This window comes from Canis lupus, chromosome 8 (genome assembly GCF_048164855.1).
Source record: "Canis lupus baileyi chromosome 8, mCanLup2.hap1, whole genome shotgun sequence".
NCBI classification, from domain to species: domain Eukaryota; kingdom Metazoa; phylum Chordata; class Mammalia; order Carnivora; family Canidae; genus Canis; species Canis lupus.
This window is the reverse complement of record NC_132845.1, coordinates 5,870,441-5,888,657: the sequence shown is the minus strand read 5'-3', so window position 1 is coordinate 5,888,657 and position 18,217 is coordinate 5,870,441. Positions and strand designations below refer to the sequence as shown.

The 18,217-nt window shown below is 41.8% G+C and overlaps 1 protein-coding gene across 1 annotated transcript in view; it reads left to right on the top strand.

The window, feature by feature from the left end:
* The window catches only part of ERICH3 (glutamate rich 3), a 97,878-nt gene that overhangs the window by 25,189 nt on the left and 54,472 nt on the right, over positions 1-18,217 (top strand). The window contains exons 3-7 of the mRNA XM_072834011.1: positions 1,221-1,346; positions 5,983-6,054; positions 7,858-7,986; positions 12,590-12,748; positions 17,052-17,270. Coding sequence (XP_072690112.1) covers positions 1,221-1,346; positions 5,983-6,054; positions 7,858-7,986; positions 12,590-12,748; positions 17,052-17,270 — 705 coding nt within the window. The remainder of the gene's footprint in view (positions 1-1,220; positions 1,347-5,982; positions 6,055-7,857; positions 7,987-12,589; positions 12,749-17,051; positions 17,271-18,217) is intronic.

Here is an 18,217-nt window from a genome sequence, read left to right as displayed (position 1 = left end):
CTGTAACTGAGTTATCTGTGATTGGAAACACTTTCTGGAACCATATCCTTTCCTTCCATTGGAAAAAAAAAAAAAGATATGTAAAAGATTTAAAAAAGATCATCAGTATCCAATCCCTTGCAACACAAGGGATACGTTGCCACAATAGTGTTATACAACAAGTTCTCAAAATTAAGAAATATGGGGGCTTGGATTAGACCTGAAAGAGCAGGGCATAATTAAGTGGAAAGGAAGGAGATGAACAATCCAGAAAGGATAACACCCTCTGTTTACAGAAGCTACAGAAAAAATACAACAAATATGCCCTGAAGAAGGAGTAAAAGAAAGGAAAAACAAGTAAATTAAAGAAAAAAAAGAAAAAAAAAGAAAGAAACACAGAAACTACCATTCCTGGCATTTTCAGGGAGGCCAACTGAAATCCATCTGGAAGGTCTGATACCCGCAGCACTGTGTAATCTGAGAAACATCTGAATCACAACAAATTAAATTACATTCTGGGTTGGAGAGTGGAAGGAGAGACAGCAGTGTGAAAATCAAGTAATGAAGCCAATTATTATTTTTCTTTTATAAAAAATTTTTTTTAAAATTTTTATTTATTTATGATAGTCACACGGAGAGGGAGAGAGAGAGGCAGAGACATAGGCAGAGGGAGAAGCAGGCTCCATGCACCGGGAGCCCGACGTGGGATTCGATCCTGGGTCTCCAGGATTGCGCCCTGGGCCAAAGACAGGTGCCAAACCACTGCGCCACCCAGGGATCCCCGAAACCAATGATTCTTAAACTGAGGAGAACCTCTCCGTAGCTTACATGTCTTGCCCTTCGATGTTATTTCCCGTGAGATCATCAGCCCTGCCATCACGGCCGTGGTTCACTGTTCCAAGGAAGCTCCCCACCTCCTCTTCCCAAATGTGTTCAGAAAAAGAAAAGAAAGGAACACCTGGGTTCCGTCAAGGAGACGTTGTGACTCTCATGACAACCTTGTTTGAAACGTCAAGGGGACCACCTGGGGGTGTTTTCTCGCTGATGGGTGTAGAGACCGATTATTTTCTTCCTTATGAAATAGTCATTAAACGTGAAAGTTGACCAACCATCGTGGTGTAATCTCTTAGGCTTAGAAGACACCGCCTCTGTCGCTCTTGCTCATTGTCTCTCCCTTTTTGGTGACAAACAACCCATTTTCTGCCTTGTGTTTCCATGTGTGTTTCATTTATTCCTGACAGATCACGAGAAGTGGGAGAGTGCTTTCTGAAAAAGAATACAGACTCAATATCATGAAGAGGGATCACCAGAAATACATCCGGGAGTGCCTAGCTCAGGCTATCTTCCATAAGGTTCTGGACATGGAGGTAAAGTAGCTACATTCTCCTTATGATGGATATTTTCTTTTTCTTTCTTTCTTTCTTTCTTTCTTTCTTTCTTTCTTTCTTTCTTTCTTTCTTTCTTTCTTTCTTTCTTCTTTCTTTCTTTCTTTCTTTCTTTCTTTCTCTTTCTTTCTTTCTTTTCCTTCCTTCCTTCCTTCCTTCCTTCCTTCCTTCCTTCCTTCCTTCTTTCTTTCTTTCTTTCTTTCTTTCTTTCTTTCTTTCTTTCTTTCTTTCTTTCTGGGTATTTTCTAAACATGTTCACCATGTTTCTGAACCCAGAAGCACAGGCATTCCTCCTGGATTTAGTCAAAAAGGAATGGAACCAGGTGCCCTGAGAAATACCCTACATCCCTCTGGGTAGCGGGGAGCCAGGAGACCGAATGAAGTAAGCTCTGCTCCATTTCAGTTAGGGAAAAATATGGACATCGTTATATATTTTGTGATATTTAATTTAACAAATGTAGATTTTTAATCCATAATGGCTACTCTAAAACATACCAGCTCTCACCATCTGTACCTCAATTTCCATTTGCTAAAAAAAAAAAAAGTGACATCTGTTTAAATATCAGTAATTCTGCTGCCATGAATTATTTCAGATTTGTTATTCTTTTAAGGCTCTGAAGCTGAGCCGTATGCTAAAATTCAGGGAAGAGGCATCGAAACATCTGCTGTCCCTCCTACTTTAGGCCGCGTTGGTCAGCATAGATTCATAAACCAGGCATCAACAACTTTTTTTTTTTTTTTTCCAAGTCTGACATGGCATTTTTAGTAGGATATCTAGCTAACTCGATAAATTATTTTAGGCTTGCTCCATGGAACTTAGAGTTTCCAGCATCAACACCATTTTCATCTCCGTGGAAAAGCATGTCACTTCTTGGCCTGGCCGTACAGCAGTAAATCAGAAAACTTGGCTGGTAAAACCAATGACCTGTGAGTGTAGTAAACGTTTATGAACAACTGTGGAATCGCCAGTAAACCGCCACTAAGGGTAGTGCCGCTGAAAATATGTTTTATTATGCTACCCTTATATTGAGCAAGTCCTGCGTTCCAATATGACATATATGATCTGTTAATTTTAGGAATTCATTTTATGTTTTATATCGTGGGCATGAGTTATGTGGGATCATCGTTTATGTTACGGTCCTCGATGCGCTTGCTTATAAAAGTCTTAGTTGGAATTCGGCCACTGGTGCTAAAAAAATAGTGCAGCAGATTAATTTATACCGAATTTCAAATTTAACCAGTTGGGAACCAAGTTTCTGTATTAGCTTTGATCCTTGAAGTTTGGTTTTCCAGACTTTCCTGCAACTGACACATCATAAGTAGTAAGTATGTTGTTACTTAAGAGTCTTCATGGGTTCTTAAAGTTTGGAGCAGATACCTTGGGCAAGTGTTCATGTGCAATATATAATATTTTATATAATATGATATGTAATTTATTAATATAATTAACAGATGAAACAGCTGTCTCTAAATTGTCACATTTATCTGACATTTGGCTCCTGCCCATGCTGTTTACTAATGTTACATTAATATTCACGCATTTGTGCATATGACAAACATCTGTCCTTAATTGTGGGCTTACCAGGTACCAGCATGAAGATCCGGGCTGTAGCTGTGAGATACAGAAACAGAAAATCAGAGACCCCTCCCCGCCCCCCAAAAAGCAAAAATCGAAGCAAAATTCTACCGTGGAAAGTGATCACACGCTCCAAGGGGAGGAAAAGCAGACTGAGCTGGGCAGGGAGGCGATGCTGAGATGGGGAGGCTGAGCCCAGGTCCTGCTGTGTGCACAGGGCCTGAAGGCCCAGGCATCGCCCGGAGGCCTGAGAAAGGGCTGGAAAGAGGGGGGCAGGCGAGGTGAGAGAGGAAAGGACGTGCCCTGGGCGGGGAGCCACTGAGGCTGGAGCTCGGGCAGGACTGGGCTGTGAGGCCCTCGGGTTGGCTCTGCTCGGTGGGGAGCTGGGAGCGCACAGGGGCAGTGTGGGCTCTGGACCACGGCTGGAGAGACTGGAGGTGGGAGGGCAGCGTCGGAGGGCCGTCCAGGGGAGGGGACTGCTGGGCACCCCTGGGGGACTGGGGGGGCACTGACTCAGTGACCAGGGCCTGGGTGGAAGGAGCCACTGCAGACCAGAAGGGGAGTGCTGGAGGGATGTGGGGGGCACTGCTGGGGGGCTGTTGGGGCAATCCTGGGGCACTACGGGGAACCAAGGAAGGTGATGGGGGCAAGCAGTGGGCCAGGGATGCTGGAAATGTCAGCCACCTCCCAGATATTTCTGGGAGCCAAGGTGGGGGCTAGAGCAGTGCAGGGCGGTGGAGATGCAGGTAGGTCCTGGGGTGCTTGAGAACAGGGACGCCCCGGGGAGTGGGAAATAATGGGGAGATAGAAGCCTGGTGACTTAGGGTAAGGGAAGGAGGGCGAGGAACCTGGTGACCTAGGAAAAGGAAGAAGGGCAAGGAGCCTGGTGATCCAAGGTAAGGGAAGGAGGGTGCAAAGGCCTGGTGACCTAGGGAATGGGAAGGAGGGTGCAGAGGCCTGGTGACCTAGGGAAAGCATAGGAGGGCTCAGAGGCCTGGTGACCTAGAGAAAAGGAAGGAGGTTGCAGAGGTCTGGTGACCTAGAGAAAGGGAAGGAGGGCACAGAGCCCTGGTGACCCAGGGAAAGGGAAGTAGGGCTCAGAGGCCTGGTGACCCAGGGTAAGGGAATGAGGTTGCAGAGGCCTGGTGACCTAGGGAAAGGGAAGGAGGGCGCAGAGGCCTGGTGACCCAGGGAAAGGGAAGTAGGGCGCAGAGGCCTGGTGACCCAGGGTAAGGGAAGGAGGTTGCAGAGGCCTGGTGACCTAGGGGAAGGGAAGGAGGGCGCAGAGGCCTGGTGACCTAGGGTAAGGGAAGGAGGGCGCAGAGTCCTGGTGACCTAGGGGAAGGGAAGGAGGGTGTAGAGTCCTGGTGACCTAGGGAAAGGGAAGGAGAGTGCAGAGTCCTGGTGACCTAGAGAAAGGGAAGGAGGGCGTAGAGGCCTGGTGACCTAGGGAAAGGGAAGGAGAGTGCAGAGTCCTGGTGACCTAGAGTAAGGGAAGGAGGGTGCAGAGTCCTGGTGACCTAGAGAAAGGGAAGGAGGGCGCAGAGGCCTGGTGACCCAGGGAAAGGGAAGGAGAGTGCAGAGTCCTGGTGACCTAGAGTAAGGGAAGGAGGGTGCAGAGAATAGAGGTAGGTGCCTGTAGAAGGTTTGTGATATTGTGGGGCACCTGGGGTCTCAGTGGGTTAAGCCCCTGCCTTTGCTCAGGTCAGAGCCCCTGGGTCCTGGGATGGGGCCCAGGTCAGGCTCCCTGCTCTGGGGTCTCTGCTTCTTCCTCTGCCTCTGCCTCTTCCTTCCCCTCCTCATGTTCTCTGTTCAATCTCTCTCTCCCTTTCTCTCCCTCCCTCCCTCGCTCTCTCTTTCTCTCTCTCAAATAAATAAATAAATAAATAAATAAATAAATAAATAAATAAATAAAATCTTTAAAACCCAACCAAACAAAAAGACAAAAAAGATGGGGTCGGCAAGGTCCCAGAGGCAGCAGGAAGGGATCAAGAACACATATAAAAACCCCTTTACGGTGCCCCCGGTTGTGTCTGAATGGTTTCAGAGGATTGTAAGCCCATTATTTTCATATGAAATTTACCTTTAAATTATATAATTAAGATATTACAGAAGATTAGGCAAACAGGAGAAAGTAAAAAACAAAAAGGGGAGAACAGAACCACATATAAGTCCTTTCTCTTCAGAGTTGTCGTACTCACATTTCCCTTTAGTCTCTGTTCATATTTATACGTTAATAAAAACATGCAGTGTTGTGAAAAGGACACGGTTTTGTGAAAAATAAGTAAGTAAATAAATAAAAAGCCAACAGACAAACAGGAAGTCGGGGTGCAGCGGAGTGAGCTTCAGAAGGCAGCTCCAACCACTGACTACATGTGTGACCTGGCCCAAGTTCATGGCCCTCTGCCTCAGTTTCCCGGCCGGGAGAATGAGACCACTCAGCAGTCAGCATTGTTCGCGAAGAGATGACCCACAGGACATGCCTTCCTGGCGCGGGGACAGCCACACAGCACGGAGGTTGATCAATTTTTTTGTATTTCTGTGCAAATTCCAAATTTTACATTTTTCGTGTATTACATGCATCTTCCATTTTTTTCCTTAAAACAAAATCTTTATGAATCTTACTTGAAGGATTATATTCTATTTCCTCTATATGGCCGTGCCCCAAAGTTAACCATCCTCGACAAGGTTTATATTGCTTCTGAATTTTTGCTTTGAAGACCGCAGTCCTCTCAGGTAGCATCGCTGCGCATAACGCAGATGTGTTTTCTTTTAATTCCGATTTCTTCTTAGGTGCAGAAGTGAAATGTTCTTTCTGGTCAAAGGGTAGGGGCACTTTTCACTGCTTTGGGTTAGGAGTCGGCTTTCCAAAGAGGTGCACCAATTTATATCCCCGCTTGCACACTTACGCAGGTGACTCCTCCACTCGGTGACAAGGGGGAGTAAGTGGGAACATAGTCAGTTGCTGGGATTATTTCCCTCTAAAAAAATCTTTGTTATAGTTGACGTGATTTTTTCCTCCATTCTTTCCTGTATGCTTAGCGTTATCACCAGCTTGAGATCAAAAAGAAATTGGAGATCCTAGCTAGGAAGGAGCGAATTCAGAGATTTAAGGTAAGGAGCTACGTAATTCTCTTTTACTTAATAATATTTTATGATTTTAAAAGTCAGTGGTGCCGGGGCTCCTGGGGTTGGCGGGCTCAGCGGTGGAACATCTGCGTTCAGCTCAGGGCATGACCCCGGGGTCCCGGGTTTGAGTCCCGCATCGGGCTCCTCGCAGGAAGCCTGCTTCTCCCTCTGCCTGTGTCTCTGCCTCTCTCTCCGTGTCTCTCATGAATAAATAAATAAAATCTTAAAAAAAAAAGTTGATGATGCTTTCATTGAAGCTTTTCGAGGCGCTCTACTTTTGAATAACCCGTAGCTGAAGTCAGGTGATGGTTTCACCAGGACTGTACATCGGCCACCATCACTCAGAAGATCATGGCAAAGTAGGAGCTTGTTCTGCAAAATAAATTTTAGAAGGTAGAAACCTATCAACGGAGACATGGGACCATTCTTTTCAAGTTTACAATTTTGCTTTTGTCTCTTCTCGATTGATATGTGACAGAGGCCAAAGGATTTTTGTTTTGTGTCTTAAACGCTGACGATAGATGGGGATGTTGCCAGTGGGATGGAAGATGACATTATAAGAATTATCCAATGGCACATTTCCATGCGAACACGACCCTTGAATTTATGGTAGGAGAGATCTACCTGGGCAAACAGAAGCATAAGATTTAGAGACTCTGTGCAAGGTGTTTAAAAAAATTTTTTTTTATTTTTGTATTCGATATCCCTCCTTTGAAGTGAACTTATGAAACCTATACATTTGCATCGGGAGACGAGAGACTCAATTAAGCAAGTCTGAGAGGTTCCCTGTAGGCTGGCGGTTGTATTCACTTTCTCCGGCAATTCAGATTCAGAGATGATTCTTCATCCTCCGCGTCATATTACAAATATGGGGCCCCCGACACATGGTGCAAACTGAGGAATATTTGTTAAGCTCCCCGAGAACCACCTGCCATGGAAGGCGGTACTTTTTCCCTCTTGCCTGGTGGCCTCACATCCGTCGGTTTCATCCTGGCCCAGAGATAATCTTGTGACAAAAGTGTCGTTAAATCACAGCAGAGAGGTCAGTTTTTCCAGATCAGAAAAGTCGGCCTGTAGGGATTTGTGGTTAATGCAACTTTGCCCATGTCGCCCCACATCAAGGACCGAGTCACAGATTCATTACTTACTGCTGAAGTGCTGATGGAGAAAAATCCTCTCCAGAAGGCGCGGCGAACAGATGCCAACACCGGGGGGGGGCGGGGGGCGGGGGGGTTGCACCCCGATGCCAGCACCGGCAGGAGTTCCCCAGACGCACTCCGGTTACTCCCTGCAGGATGTTTGTTTGTAACACTTCTCGCTTTAGAGCCGCATTTGGTTGAAAGGCCTATGGTTTTAGGTTCCTTTGATAAAATGGGCAACCCTTTGGCTTGGGGCATGATTTAATTATTAATTTTTTTTTAAGGTAGAAGAGTAAGTTTCTGGTAGCCTTTCCTGATCAGAGCTGGGAGGAGCATCGTGCTTCTTGTCGCGACCTGCTTAAAGCCGGTTAACGGAGAGGGTCTCTAACTCAGGATACGGTGCACCTGTGCTGTCTGCCTGAGAACAGCTCCGTTTCCAAGGCGCGGACTGCAGTTGCTTCCTCTCAATACCACACCCGGGCCCCAGCTCTGCAAACTTTTTCTGACTGTCCTGCTAGGCCTCGGGAGGAACACTTGAAGGTAGCGAGAGGACTTCTCCAGCGATAGAGCATCTCCTGACCTGCCAGGCAGGAACCTACCCTCGATGACTGATTATGCAGCAATTGGTTAAATCACTTTCTGATTCCAGGGGGAACCCGCAAGATGGGCTATAGAAGATACCATGCCGGTCCTGTCTCCCCACCCCCCGGCGGGCCCGAAGACTAACCGTGGCCACGGTGTTGTGGTTGACGAAGGACATTCCAGTCCAGTAACACTGGTGAGTCGTATTAAACACTCTGTCCTGTAACATTCCCACTAATCAGTATGTAATTTCTCATTCCTCCCAGAAAGAATTCTGAGTCCTTGTCCGTGTAATTCTGAATCCTGCTGCATGACGACGTGGGCTTGGAGCTGGTCAACTGTCGTTACTGAACGTTCCACTTTCAGTCAGTGTGGCCCCTGGCAAGTCCCTTTTGCTTGCTCCTGCTAGAGGAGTTTCCTTAAAGTGCAGATTACTTGTCACTTACCCCAACTGGCTCTGTGACATTTTTAGGAAGACCTAGACTCTTTCATCTGACATTTTAAGACCCTACGCCGTATGTTGTCAGTTTAACCAACCAGTTTTTCCTCTCATGATCACCCTTTAGCACCCTCAACTCTGCAAGATCAAATCACTCGTTGTTCCATGCATGTTTTGTGTTTTCTGACCTCTGGAGTTTACCTGGCTCTCCCCCCACCTCTCACCTTATCTGTCACGAAAACTCAGTCACACTGTATAGCATATTGGGCCAGACACTTATATTTGTGTTTCTTTTATCGAAAGCATGTGTGCATACTCTAACACAAACACAGTTAAAAGTACAGAGATTCTGTTTAAAGAAATCGCACGCCGACATCGCATTCCAGTTCGATTCATTTACCATCCAGAGATGGGATTTGTTTGAAGGAAGGCGAGGTAGCTTGAAGCAATAGACGTACGGGAAAAGGTTTGCAGGATATTTGCCGGAGGTTGATGGTTTAAGTCATAAATGGATTGCTTGATTATTACATCTTTATTCCTGCTTTGTGTGGCCTAATACGTGTCCTTGTTAGCATGAACATTTTTGGGGCTTGCACAATATTTATAGAGAAATTACAAAGCTTTCACAGATTGTTGAAGTAGGTTCACCTCGTATAGTGTTAAGCTCTGACATCTTTCAAAGGTAAATATGTCTTGACATCTCCCGATGAACAGCTCAAGTCCTGAAAAAGCAACACCTTTCCCTTTGTTGTTACCATATTTCCAAGCTGCATTTAAATGTATACGTACACAAATAATTCTTTTCTTGGATGGCAAATTCACTAGGCGCTCAGAAGCTTAACCTGGTTGAAACAAAAGAAACAATCAAGTGCTGTTTTCTATCTTCCCACCTGTTTCAGAGAGGAAAAACCCTTGAAAGGCTTTCTTTTCAATTTTCCAGCTGAACACCCTCAATAAGTAGTTTATGATACATCCAGGAGATCTTAATGTGGCAGGAGCGAGAAAAGTAATTTAAAAATTACAGGAAACACTGACACCAGCACTTCAGAAGCCTTTCTATCTGGGAAGCCACGATTCTTCACTTGGTCACCCCCTCTGGTGCTTCCGCACCGTAAGGGATGCCTATTATGCTCTTGGAATTGGAGTTCCCATTTCACAGAAATTCAAATCTTCCTCTTCGTTCTCCCAACCTGGATACATATCCTTTCAATTTGACTCCTGACCTCCACGGGCCACTGAGAGGGAGATGATAATCCTCTTGGGATATTGCCATCAATTTTTCTTTTAACTTTTTTGAATATAGAAAGAGAGCATCCGGGATTGAATAGTTATTGCACTTGGTCACTAATTGAACCTAAGCCTTCAGAGTAGCATGTAGGCATTTAGCTGCACCATTCCCGTTAAAACGGTGGAAGGCCATTCAACTAATCCTGTACAAGCTCGGAAAATTCACCCCCAGAGATCGTCTACTAAGAATTAGAAATGCTCAGCTGAGCTGGGTAATCACCAGGTAGTCGATTCCGCTTCACATTCTGGCACAGTTTTGAAGATGCTAAGCTACGGTGCCATATTTATTCCAAGAAAATATATTACGAGCCGTTTAAAATATAGCAAATTTAAGGTGGCTTCTGATGTGAACTACAACAGTTTGGAGCTCACAGCTGTTAGTTGAATGGTGCAAATTTGTTTTTAGAGATAAATGTAATCAGTTGAACATTTGACTGCCACATTCATCTAACTGAATGATATCTGTATGCAAATGTGGGAAATAAAATTTAGAGCACAGAAGCCAATAGATCATACTCTAGTTTCTAGTAACCTGATTTCTTGAATTCCTTCATTAGATTTTCAATGTATGTGTGTTCCGTTGAATTATTTGACAGGAGAGAGTCTTAGGCATATTTGCTTTATGGAGTTCAAAAGAATTCTTTTGGGCGATCTGAGTCCCTCGTTCGGAAACCCCCACTTTGAGTTATCTTTGTGGGTTTTAAGACATTTAACCTTTGGGCTCATAGAGCCTTGTGTCCTGTTTCTTTAAATCAAATGTAGCCTCGCTCAATCCACTTGGCTTTCTCTATTGGGCATGAAATAGGCTTGTGCGCAGAGACCCAAAATGACAATGACTTAAACCGAAGGATGCTCTCCCCACCCCAACGTGTTACGCGAACCCAAGCAGATGTGCTCATCTCTACTCTATGCAGTCATCAAAAGCTCAGACTTCTGGTGTGTCCTTGATCTGCCAAACGTGCCGTGTTGTCTTCATTTACGTAAGCCAAGGTGGCAGGCAGTCCACTATGCGGGTATTTCAGGGAAGGGGGTAAAGGACACGTGGCAGTACACGTCTTCTAAAGCCACGATCTGGAGGTTTCATGCATCACTTCCACTCACATCTTATTGGCCGAAACGGAGGCATATATTATACAGAGCTCCAAGAGACGCTGGGAAATACAGTCTTTTTTATGATGCCCTGTTCCCTGATAAAAATTCTGTTACTGGTGAAGAAAGAAAAGCAGATATTGGGGAATAGTATTTTTGCTGCCCTTCCCATGTCTGTCTCATACCTGGCTTTCTACCTACCTGGATGTTCAGATTTATCATCCTTCTTCCCTGCTCGTCCGTTTTCTTCTCTTGCTTATACATCTGGATAAAATGCTTCTGTGGAAACCTGAATTTTCCTCATCTCATTGGTTTATTCCAAGTAACATTCAGTTCTAAGTTCTGTTGGGTCTCAGATACGCTGTTGTCTCTGTCACCGTATCTGTGGGGTGTATCTGGCACTAGTCGTCTTGCGTTGCCACTAAGTTAAAAGTTACTTTTTAATGTCCCCAGTGCCTATAGTTGGAACCCAGTGAATGTTGACCTAACAAAATCAGACATTTAACAGCACATGACGTGCTTGGCAAGCTAGCACCGAGCCCAATTTCTGGTGGTTGGAGCTGCCCTATCATTCTTTTATGGATTTGCACACTACTTTTCCAGAGTTGAACATTTGTTCTTCACTGTTCTTGAGTCAGTTCATTAAGCCTTATTCATGAGTCGTTTGTATACCGTCCGTCTCACCCTCTTACCCAACTGTACATGTATTATCCTTAACAGGTCTCCAACTTTTTTTGTTGTGATCGAACAACAGGGCCAAAAGCTTTGCTTTTTCTTCTTGAGACATCGCTGGTCTTTATACTAAACTCACAGTGTCCTATCCGTGCCACCAACGGCATTCCTAATGCTCCATACTGGTACTTTTGGTATTCTCTGCAGTACATTCTTGATTAGAAAATGCATCAGTCAGGGTCTCAGCAGGAAACAGATGGCTCACACAAATAGGGTAATTAGGAAGAGTTTAATAAAGAAACTATTTACAAAGATGCCAGCAGGGTTAAGGAAAACCAACTGGGGATGTTAAGCATGTTGGGGTCAGCACCCTGGGAAACTCAGCGCCTAGGCCCCAGAGGGAGGAGAGGGAGAGGGAAGGACTGGGTACCAGCACCAGCAGGCAGTGCTTACAAGCGAGGAGAGGACTGCCTGAGTGGAGCAGCGGACTCGGGGGAGGGACCCAGCTGGCCCATCCCAACCTGGGTGGGAAGGGTCCAGGAGAATGAAGACCCCAGCCTCTTGCCTCTTATCTTCTGATCTCTTGCCAGGGCCTTTCATTGGCTAAGTTCAACTGGAATCTCTGGATTCCATAAAGCAATGACCCCCGGAGGGCAGAGCAGAGCAGAGAAGGCAGAGAAGAGGAGCAAATGGAACAATCTCCATTTTCACACAGTGTTTTCCAGTTGCCAGTGACTGTTTTTAAATTTTTACTTTCCTGGTGTTTTAAGAGAGAAGTTGAATAAATGATAATGCATTATAGTTAAGCATCCGCCTTTCCTCTTTTTGAATCATATTGTCTGCTTTTATTTCAGCACCATTCTGGAGATGTAAAGGACTTGCAGTAGTTTGTGTTGAAAACATTTAAACGGAAATGAGTCCATTCCAATCATATCCCTTTAGATCTCTAAAATAGAAACATTATTCAAGGTACCATTTAATTGAGCAAAGCCATTTTATGCACTGAATGTATTAGGTATTGTCAGCAAGTTTACAAAGTGGGTAAAATGCAGGGACCTAACAGAGAACATCTCCTTTGTCTAGGATACTCTATAATTGTGGCATTTAGTTATGTAGAGGACTTCCACGCCATATGTTTTAACAAATACTTTGGGTCATAAGGCTATGTATAATGGAAGGACATAATTAAAGTTTAATCTGTTCAGTAAAAAGGCACCATTAATTACTCTAGGCAATTTGTTGGGTTATTAATTGGTTCTGGAAACATGTCAAGATACTAATTTAAACGGAATTTTTTTCCTTAATTGTCTAGACAGCCCCTCGACCATACACTGCCCCAGGAAATATGCAGCTTCCAATTCGATTAAAGCCTCTTCCCAGTAATCCTGCCCTAGGAACTGTTCCAAAGATAACTCCGGGGACCAGATCGAAAACCTCATTGCTGGAAAATGAAGCTCCATTTCCCATTGGGGTAAATGTTACTTTTTCAAGAAATATCTTTGTATTCTTTATTAGAATATTAGATTATCACAGGTTTTCAGACGCAAGATTCAATTAATCTACTCAGTGAAATTTGTACTGTGCACTTACTAAGCATTTACTATGTACTTCTGTTTAATTATATCTTCCTTAAACTGGAAGGCCTATAATTTCTGTGCAATTAAGCAGAATGAGTAAGGAATAGATTTGTAATAATATAGATTATCTTTCATTAATTTGAATGGTCATACAAAGAGAAACTCTTTATAGCTAGACACGACTTCTATCAGAATAGACCCAGTGTTGACTGATTCTAAATTTTAAATGCATGAAACCTAGAAAATGAAACTTTCCAAGAATAGGCTTGCATTTGCATGCTGACTTACTTTACCATCAGTGTATGAAATTGCTTCAAGTTTGACTCTGGAGAAGGTTGGATATAGAAGAAAAAGAACGTCCGTCTTTAAGAAATGGTGAATCAATCACACATAGAAGCTTGACGTTGCTTCCTTTTCAAGGTTGTGTCCCTGGTAATTTTAAATTATTTTAATAGAGGAGGTCATGGTAAACATAAAATAGGAGTTGCTTAAACAGGCAGGAATAATTAGGACATTAAGTAATAAGGGAGGGTTATTGTTGTATTTCAAAGATGAAGAAGAAATGTTTACCAGCGTAAGAAAGAACCCGTGTCAGGAGTATAATTGTCACTGTATTCACATGGGTGAATTTAGTTCCATTTCTTATTAGGAAACGTAAGACATATGAAATTGATATTTTTTTCTTTGTTTTTGAAATTAAGGTATTTTTTTTAATCTAGAGCTGATGGATAGATAATCTTGATACTAAGAAATTAATCCAGGCAAATAAATGATTGTTTTATAATAAGAATATAAATATAGCCCTAAAAGTAATATTTTATCCACTTAATATGCTTTTCAGTTTATGAAGCACTTTTCACAAACCTTAATTTAGTAGTAGCTTCCTAGAAAGCAGGAAAAATTAAGCCAAGAGTGGTAGCGCTTTGTTTAGGGACATGTGCTTAGGGTCAGGAAGAAGCTTGTGGGGTCATAAGTCAATTAGGCGGACACGCTAGGATCTGGTGTCCATATTGAAAGCCTAGAGATTTCCCCGTTTCACCCAGTGTACAGGAACAGTCAGGTCCTGAAAGATTGTCTCAAGTTAATGAAAATGACACGGTACAGGCTTGTTTTGATCCAGATGGTAAACCAAAATCATCAGCCAACTCATAATCAGGGGCCATTAATTCACCAGATATCAACTAATCAAAGCTGTAGAAGCAGTACATTATCCCTCTGTAGACCGACCTACATGAGAAGCCAGATCACAATGAGAAGGTTGCCTAGTGAGCATGGAATCAGAATGAGGGCATATAGGGGAATGGAATCAGGTTAAAATGGCTTGATGTACCTATCTCATCTTGGGAATGGCTTGCCAAAGGTACCAGAAGACTCAAAGATCTTTGGCTAAAACCCTATGTATCTTCCAGGGATAATTTTGCCATTAGGACTGGAAATATTTGAAGTCCAATGAGTGAGATTTTCTCTCCCCTAGATAGTACTTGGATGGGTACTTTGCACATTTGCCAAGGTGATTATAGATTTTTTTCTAAGCTCCTCTGCTTTGATAGATGCTTTTTCCTATTAGATATGTAAATACTACCAATCAAGTAATATTCAAGTTCTGCAGGCTAAGGAGGGATTTTTTTTTTTCCTTCAGCTTATTTTCCCATTCTGCTCTGAGCCATTGGATGGATTTATTAGTTAAATCTGCATAGGGTCTTTTATTTTCCTGTTTTCAAGTTTTGGGATATGAGTGACTGAGGGATAGGCACTTAAGAGTAGCTTACTCAGGCTGACAAGATCAATTCCATGTTAATTTAAACTAGTTAAAGTTACACTTTTCATTCAGTAAATATTTATTGGGCACTTAGTATGGACAAGATACTGCTCTAGGCATTAGTGATTTATCAATGATCAAGGCAGACAAAAGTCTCTAACTTATTGAAGCTTATATGTACATAGGCAAACTAAACTGCCAGAAGATGTGTAATTTCTTTCCATGGCATCGATGATGAAGATGATTTAATATCAAATCAGACAAGAAATTGCTAAAGACTAGTAGTCTTCATGATTACTGAGTATGCAGTGAGTACCCACTAAATTCTTGCTGCTTTCTTAAAACAGTAAAAGTTATACACCTGGGAATGGTTTGAAGGGACAACAGATATAAGCAAGTTTCTAAGTATCAGGAGTGAGGGTCTTCGATTTAGGCAAAAGCAATTGGGTCAAAAATAGGGTGGTTAAGATGCAACTGAGTAAAAATCATGACTTGATTGAAAATGATTATCCTTACAAGGAGAGTTTCTCACACATTATTGATGGCATAGAAATTGATAAAACTATTTGTGAAGGCAATGTGGGAATATCTATCAATGTTTTAAATGACCATGCTCAAGCATTTTTACATATAGGAATTTATTTTAGAAATATGTGAAAAGGAATAGATTCAAGAATACTCTGTATTATAATATTTGTAATAGTGAACGATTGAACACACCTAAAATTTAATAGGATGTTGTTTAAAAACATTATAGTTTATTAAAGTATGTTAAACAAAAAAATAAGGTAAACTTATTTTTACCAGCATGGAAAGATGTCCAAGACACTGTGGGCTAAAGAAGCAAGGTAAGGAATGGCATGCTAATTTAAAAAAAAAAATTATTAAACCATTTCCAAATAAAGCATACAATGGACCAATTACTACTTAGAAATAATCATTTTAAAAAATACCAAGTCCCCAAAGTTCTGGATTCATTGAATTTATTGTCCTTATTATTTCCACTTGATTTATATTTGTTATTATAATATCAATGTACATCATCACAGAAAAACATAGAAAATGTAAGAAAAGAAAAATGAGAACATAAATAGCACCTTCAATATCACCTATTTTAACAATTCCAAATTCATTGGTGAATATCTATTTAAATCCGTTTCTGTTCAAAAAAGTGTTGTTTTCCATCAAAATATGGACTATTCATGCCTTTATTTATCCTGCTTTTACTTATTTAGTAGTGAGAAATGTTTGGAGAATGACTCCCCTTTCTTTTTTTAGTATATGTGCTGCCAAAGCGAGCACTGACTCCCCTTTCTTAACACTAAATTTCACTATATCTAAGTATCTCAAAGACTAAATTGGCTGAAAAAAAAATTGGTATAAAATAGGTAATAGTGATCAAAGATGCCTTCAAGTTTGAAAAGTACCTCAGATGCACAAAAATGGCCAATTTATGAAAATTCAAAGACTCAAATATATTTGAAAAATGTGATATAATTATTGATTACACCTTTGGTAATCTTTACCTTTGGATTAATATAAAGATACATTTTTTTTCAAATAATACAAAGATATATGAGATAGAAAATGATATCTCCCAATAATCCAAGTCCTCAAATGTAACCCTCAATTTACTGTCTTCCTATCCTCCCTGATTTTATCAAAATCCACATACAAATGCATTTAAAAGAAATGTGGGATCACATTACATAGACCTTTTGATGTCAGGATGAATAGATTCATACAATTCTTGTTGGAGCCTGGTGAGAATCTATTACAAAGACAAAGAAAATTTTAGTTAAATGTTCTCCTATTGATGGACTTGATGTTTCAGCTAAATTTGTTGTGTGTGTGTGTGTGTGTGTGTGTTTCTTTTACACATTTACATCAATGTATTGTGCAGTTATTTTGGTAGAATTTATTCCCACAAGTTGGATTTCTAGGAGAAAATAAGCTAAATAGTGTCTTTGGGTCAGAGTCTACATTTGGTTCCTTGATATTATATTATCAGGGAATATTATAACCCCTGGATAGGTGAAATCAATATGAAAAAAAGTATTAACACCTAAATGGACTATCCAACCCAACCTCAAAGTACGATACTTGCCAACTCCTCGATTTTAAATTGTTTAATTGTACCAGGCTCCATAGATATGATGGATTATTGAGGAAAAATCCCAAAGTACTATAAAAATGCAATCACTGTATATTTGGCTTAAAAATATACTTAAATGAGGTTAGAGAGTCATGGAAATGTAACTTTCTATGGATGTTACAAAATGCATTTTTCAATAAAAAAATGAAGTGTTTTGAGTCTGCCTATCAATGTCAGTTGTATTTACGTGCAACGTAAATCATACCGTCTTGTCTTTAATTTCGGGTCACCTTGGTCACTGCTTCTGTTTTACTGGTGGTTATGTCCTGAAATGTGATTACAGGGCAAGAAGGCAGCGATGAAGTTCAAGAACTCCATGGACAATGCACAGGGAGTGAATCGCTCTCAACTTCCAAACATTAACAATTACATGATGCCTATTCCTCCTCCACCTCCTCCCCCCAGTGGAAAAATCACAAGGGAAAATAGACTTGAATCGTGGAGAAGGAGAAGATTTCGTCCAACCACTGCTCCGAATGGCTTAGATCCTCTCTTTACCAGGGTAAATGTGGAATCAAGTTTTCTTTTATTAATTTAGCATAGATTACATCGAGCTATTAAATTTCTAGATGTGCAGTACGAACGAATCTAGGGAAACCAAATGCAAAATGCCTCGCAAAAATACATTTAATAATTTTAGAAATGTAATTGTAAGCTTGGATGAACCTGAAATCAAATATTTGAGTAGCTCAGGTCAGTAACTAATTTAGCACAATTAATTTAAAAAAAAAATCCAGTAAATCTTGTGGTCAAAATTAGTTTGTACTGGGCCCATTTCTAAATTATTTATTTCCTCCAATTTGCCCGTTCAATCACATGTACTTTAACATTTAATTTGTGAAAATTCAGGGACATAAGTGTACATAGTATGCCATATGAAATATCTTACCAAAGCTTCTTTTTAAAACGATTTTTGCAAAGTTATGGTATGATATTTAGAAGATATTTTCGCTCAGTGTTCTTTTGAGACTATTGTAGCTCGTGGTACTTATTTTCTCAAAATACTGATAAAAAAAAAATAGTCCTAAGGCCAGTTAGACTTTATAGAGATACAGGCTAGTACGAAGGCAAAAGGTCTCTTACTTTTATCGTGTAAATATACAACTAAGCGTAACTATGTGTAACTTGTGCGATAATTAGTGGGTGGCGAGGTCTGCATTTCACTGACGGGGAACCGGGGGTGCAGACTGCCTGCTGGCTCTTCTCAGCCCCCCTCACTCCCATCTGGATCTGGGCCCCCCAGCTGTCCTCCTCAAGGACCTCAAAAAACTGGACCTGTCTTCATTGTGCTCAAATCCTCTCCTTTCAATTCCATTTCCACCAGTTTTCTTTCTTTCTTATGGTTTCCGAGGCCCACTTGTGCCCTGTGTCCTTGATTCCCCCCCCACCCCCCGCCCGTCATTCTCCTCTCTGGTTAGGATTCTCCCGTCCCTTCTCCCACCTCCAGGT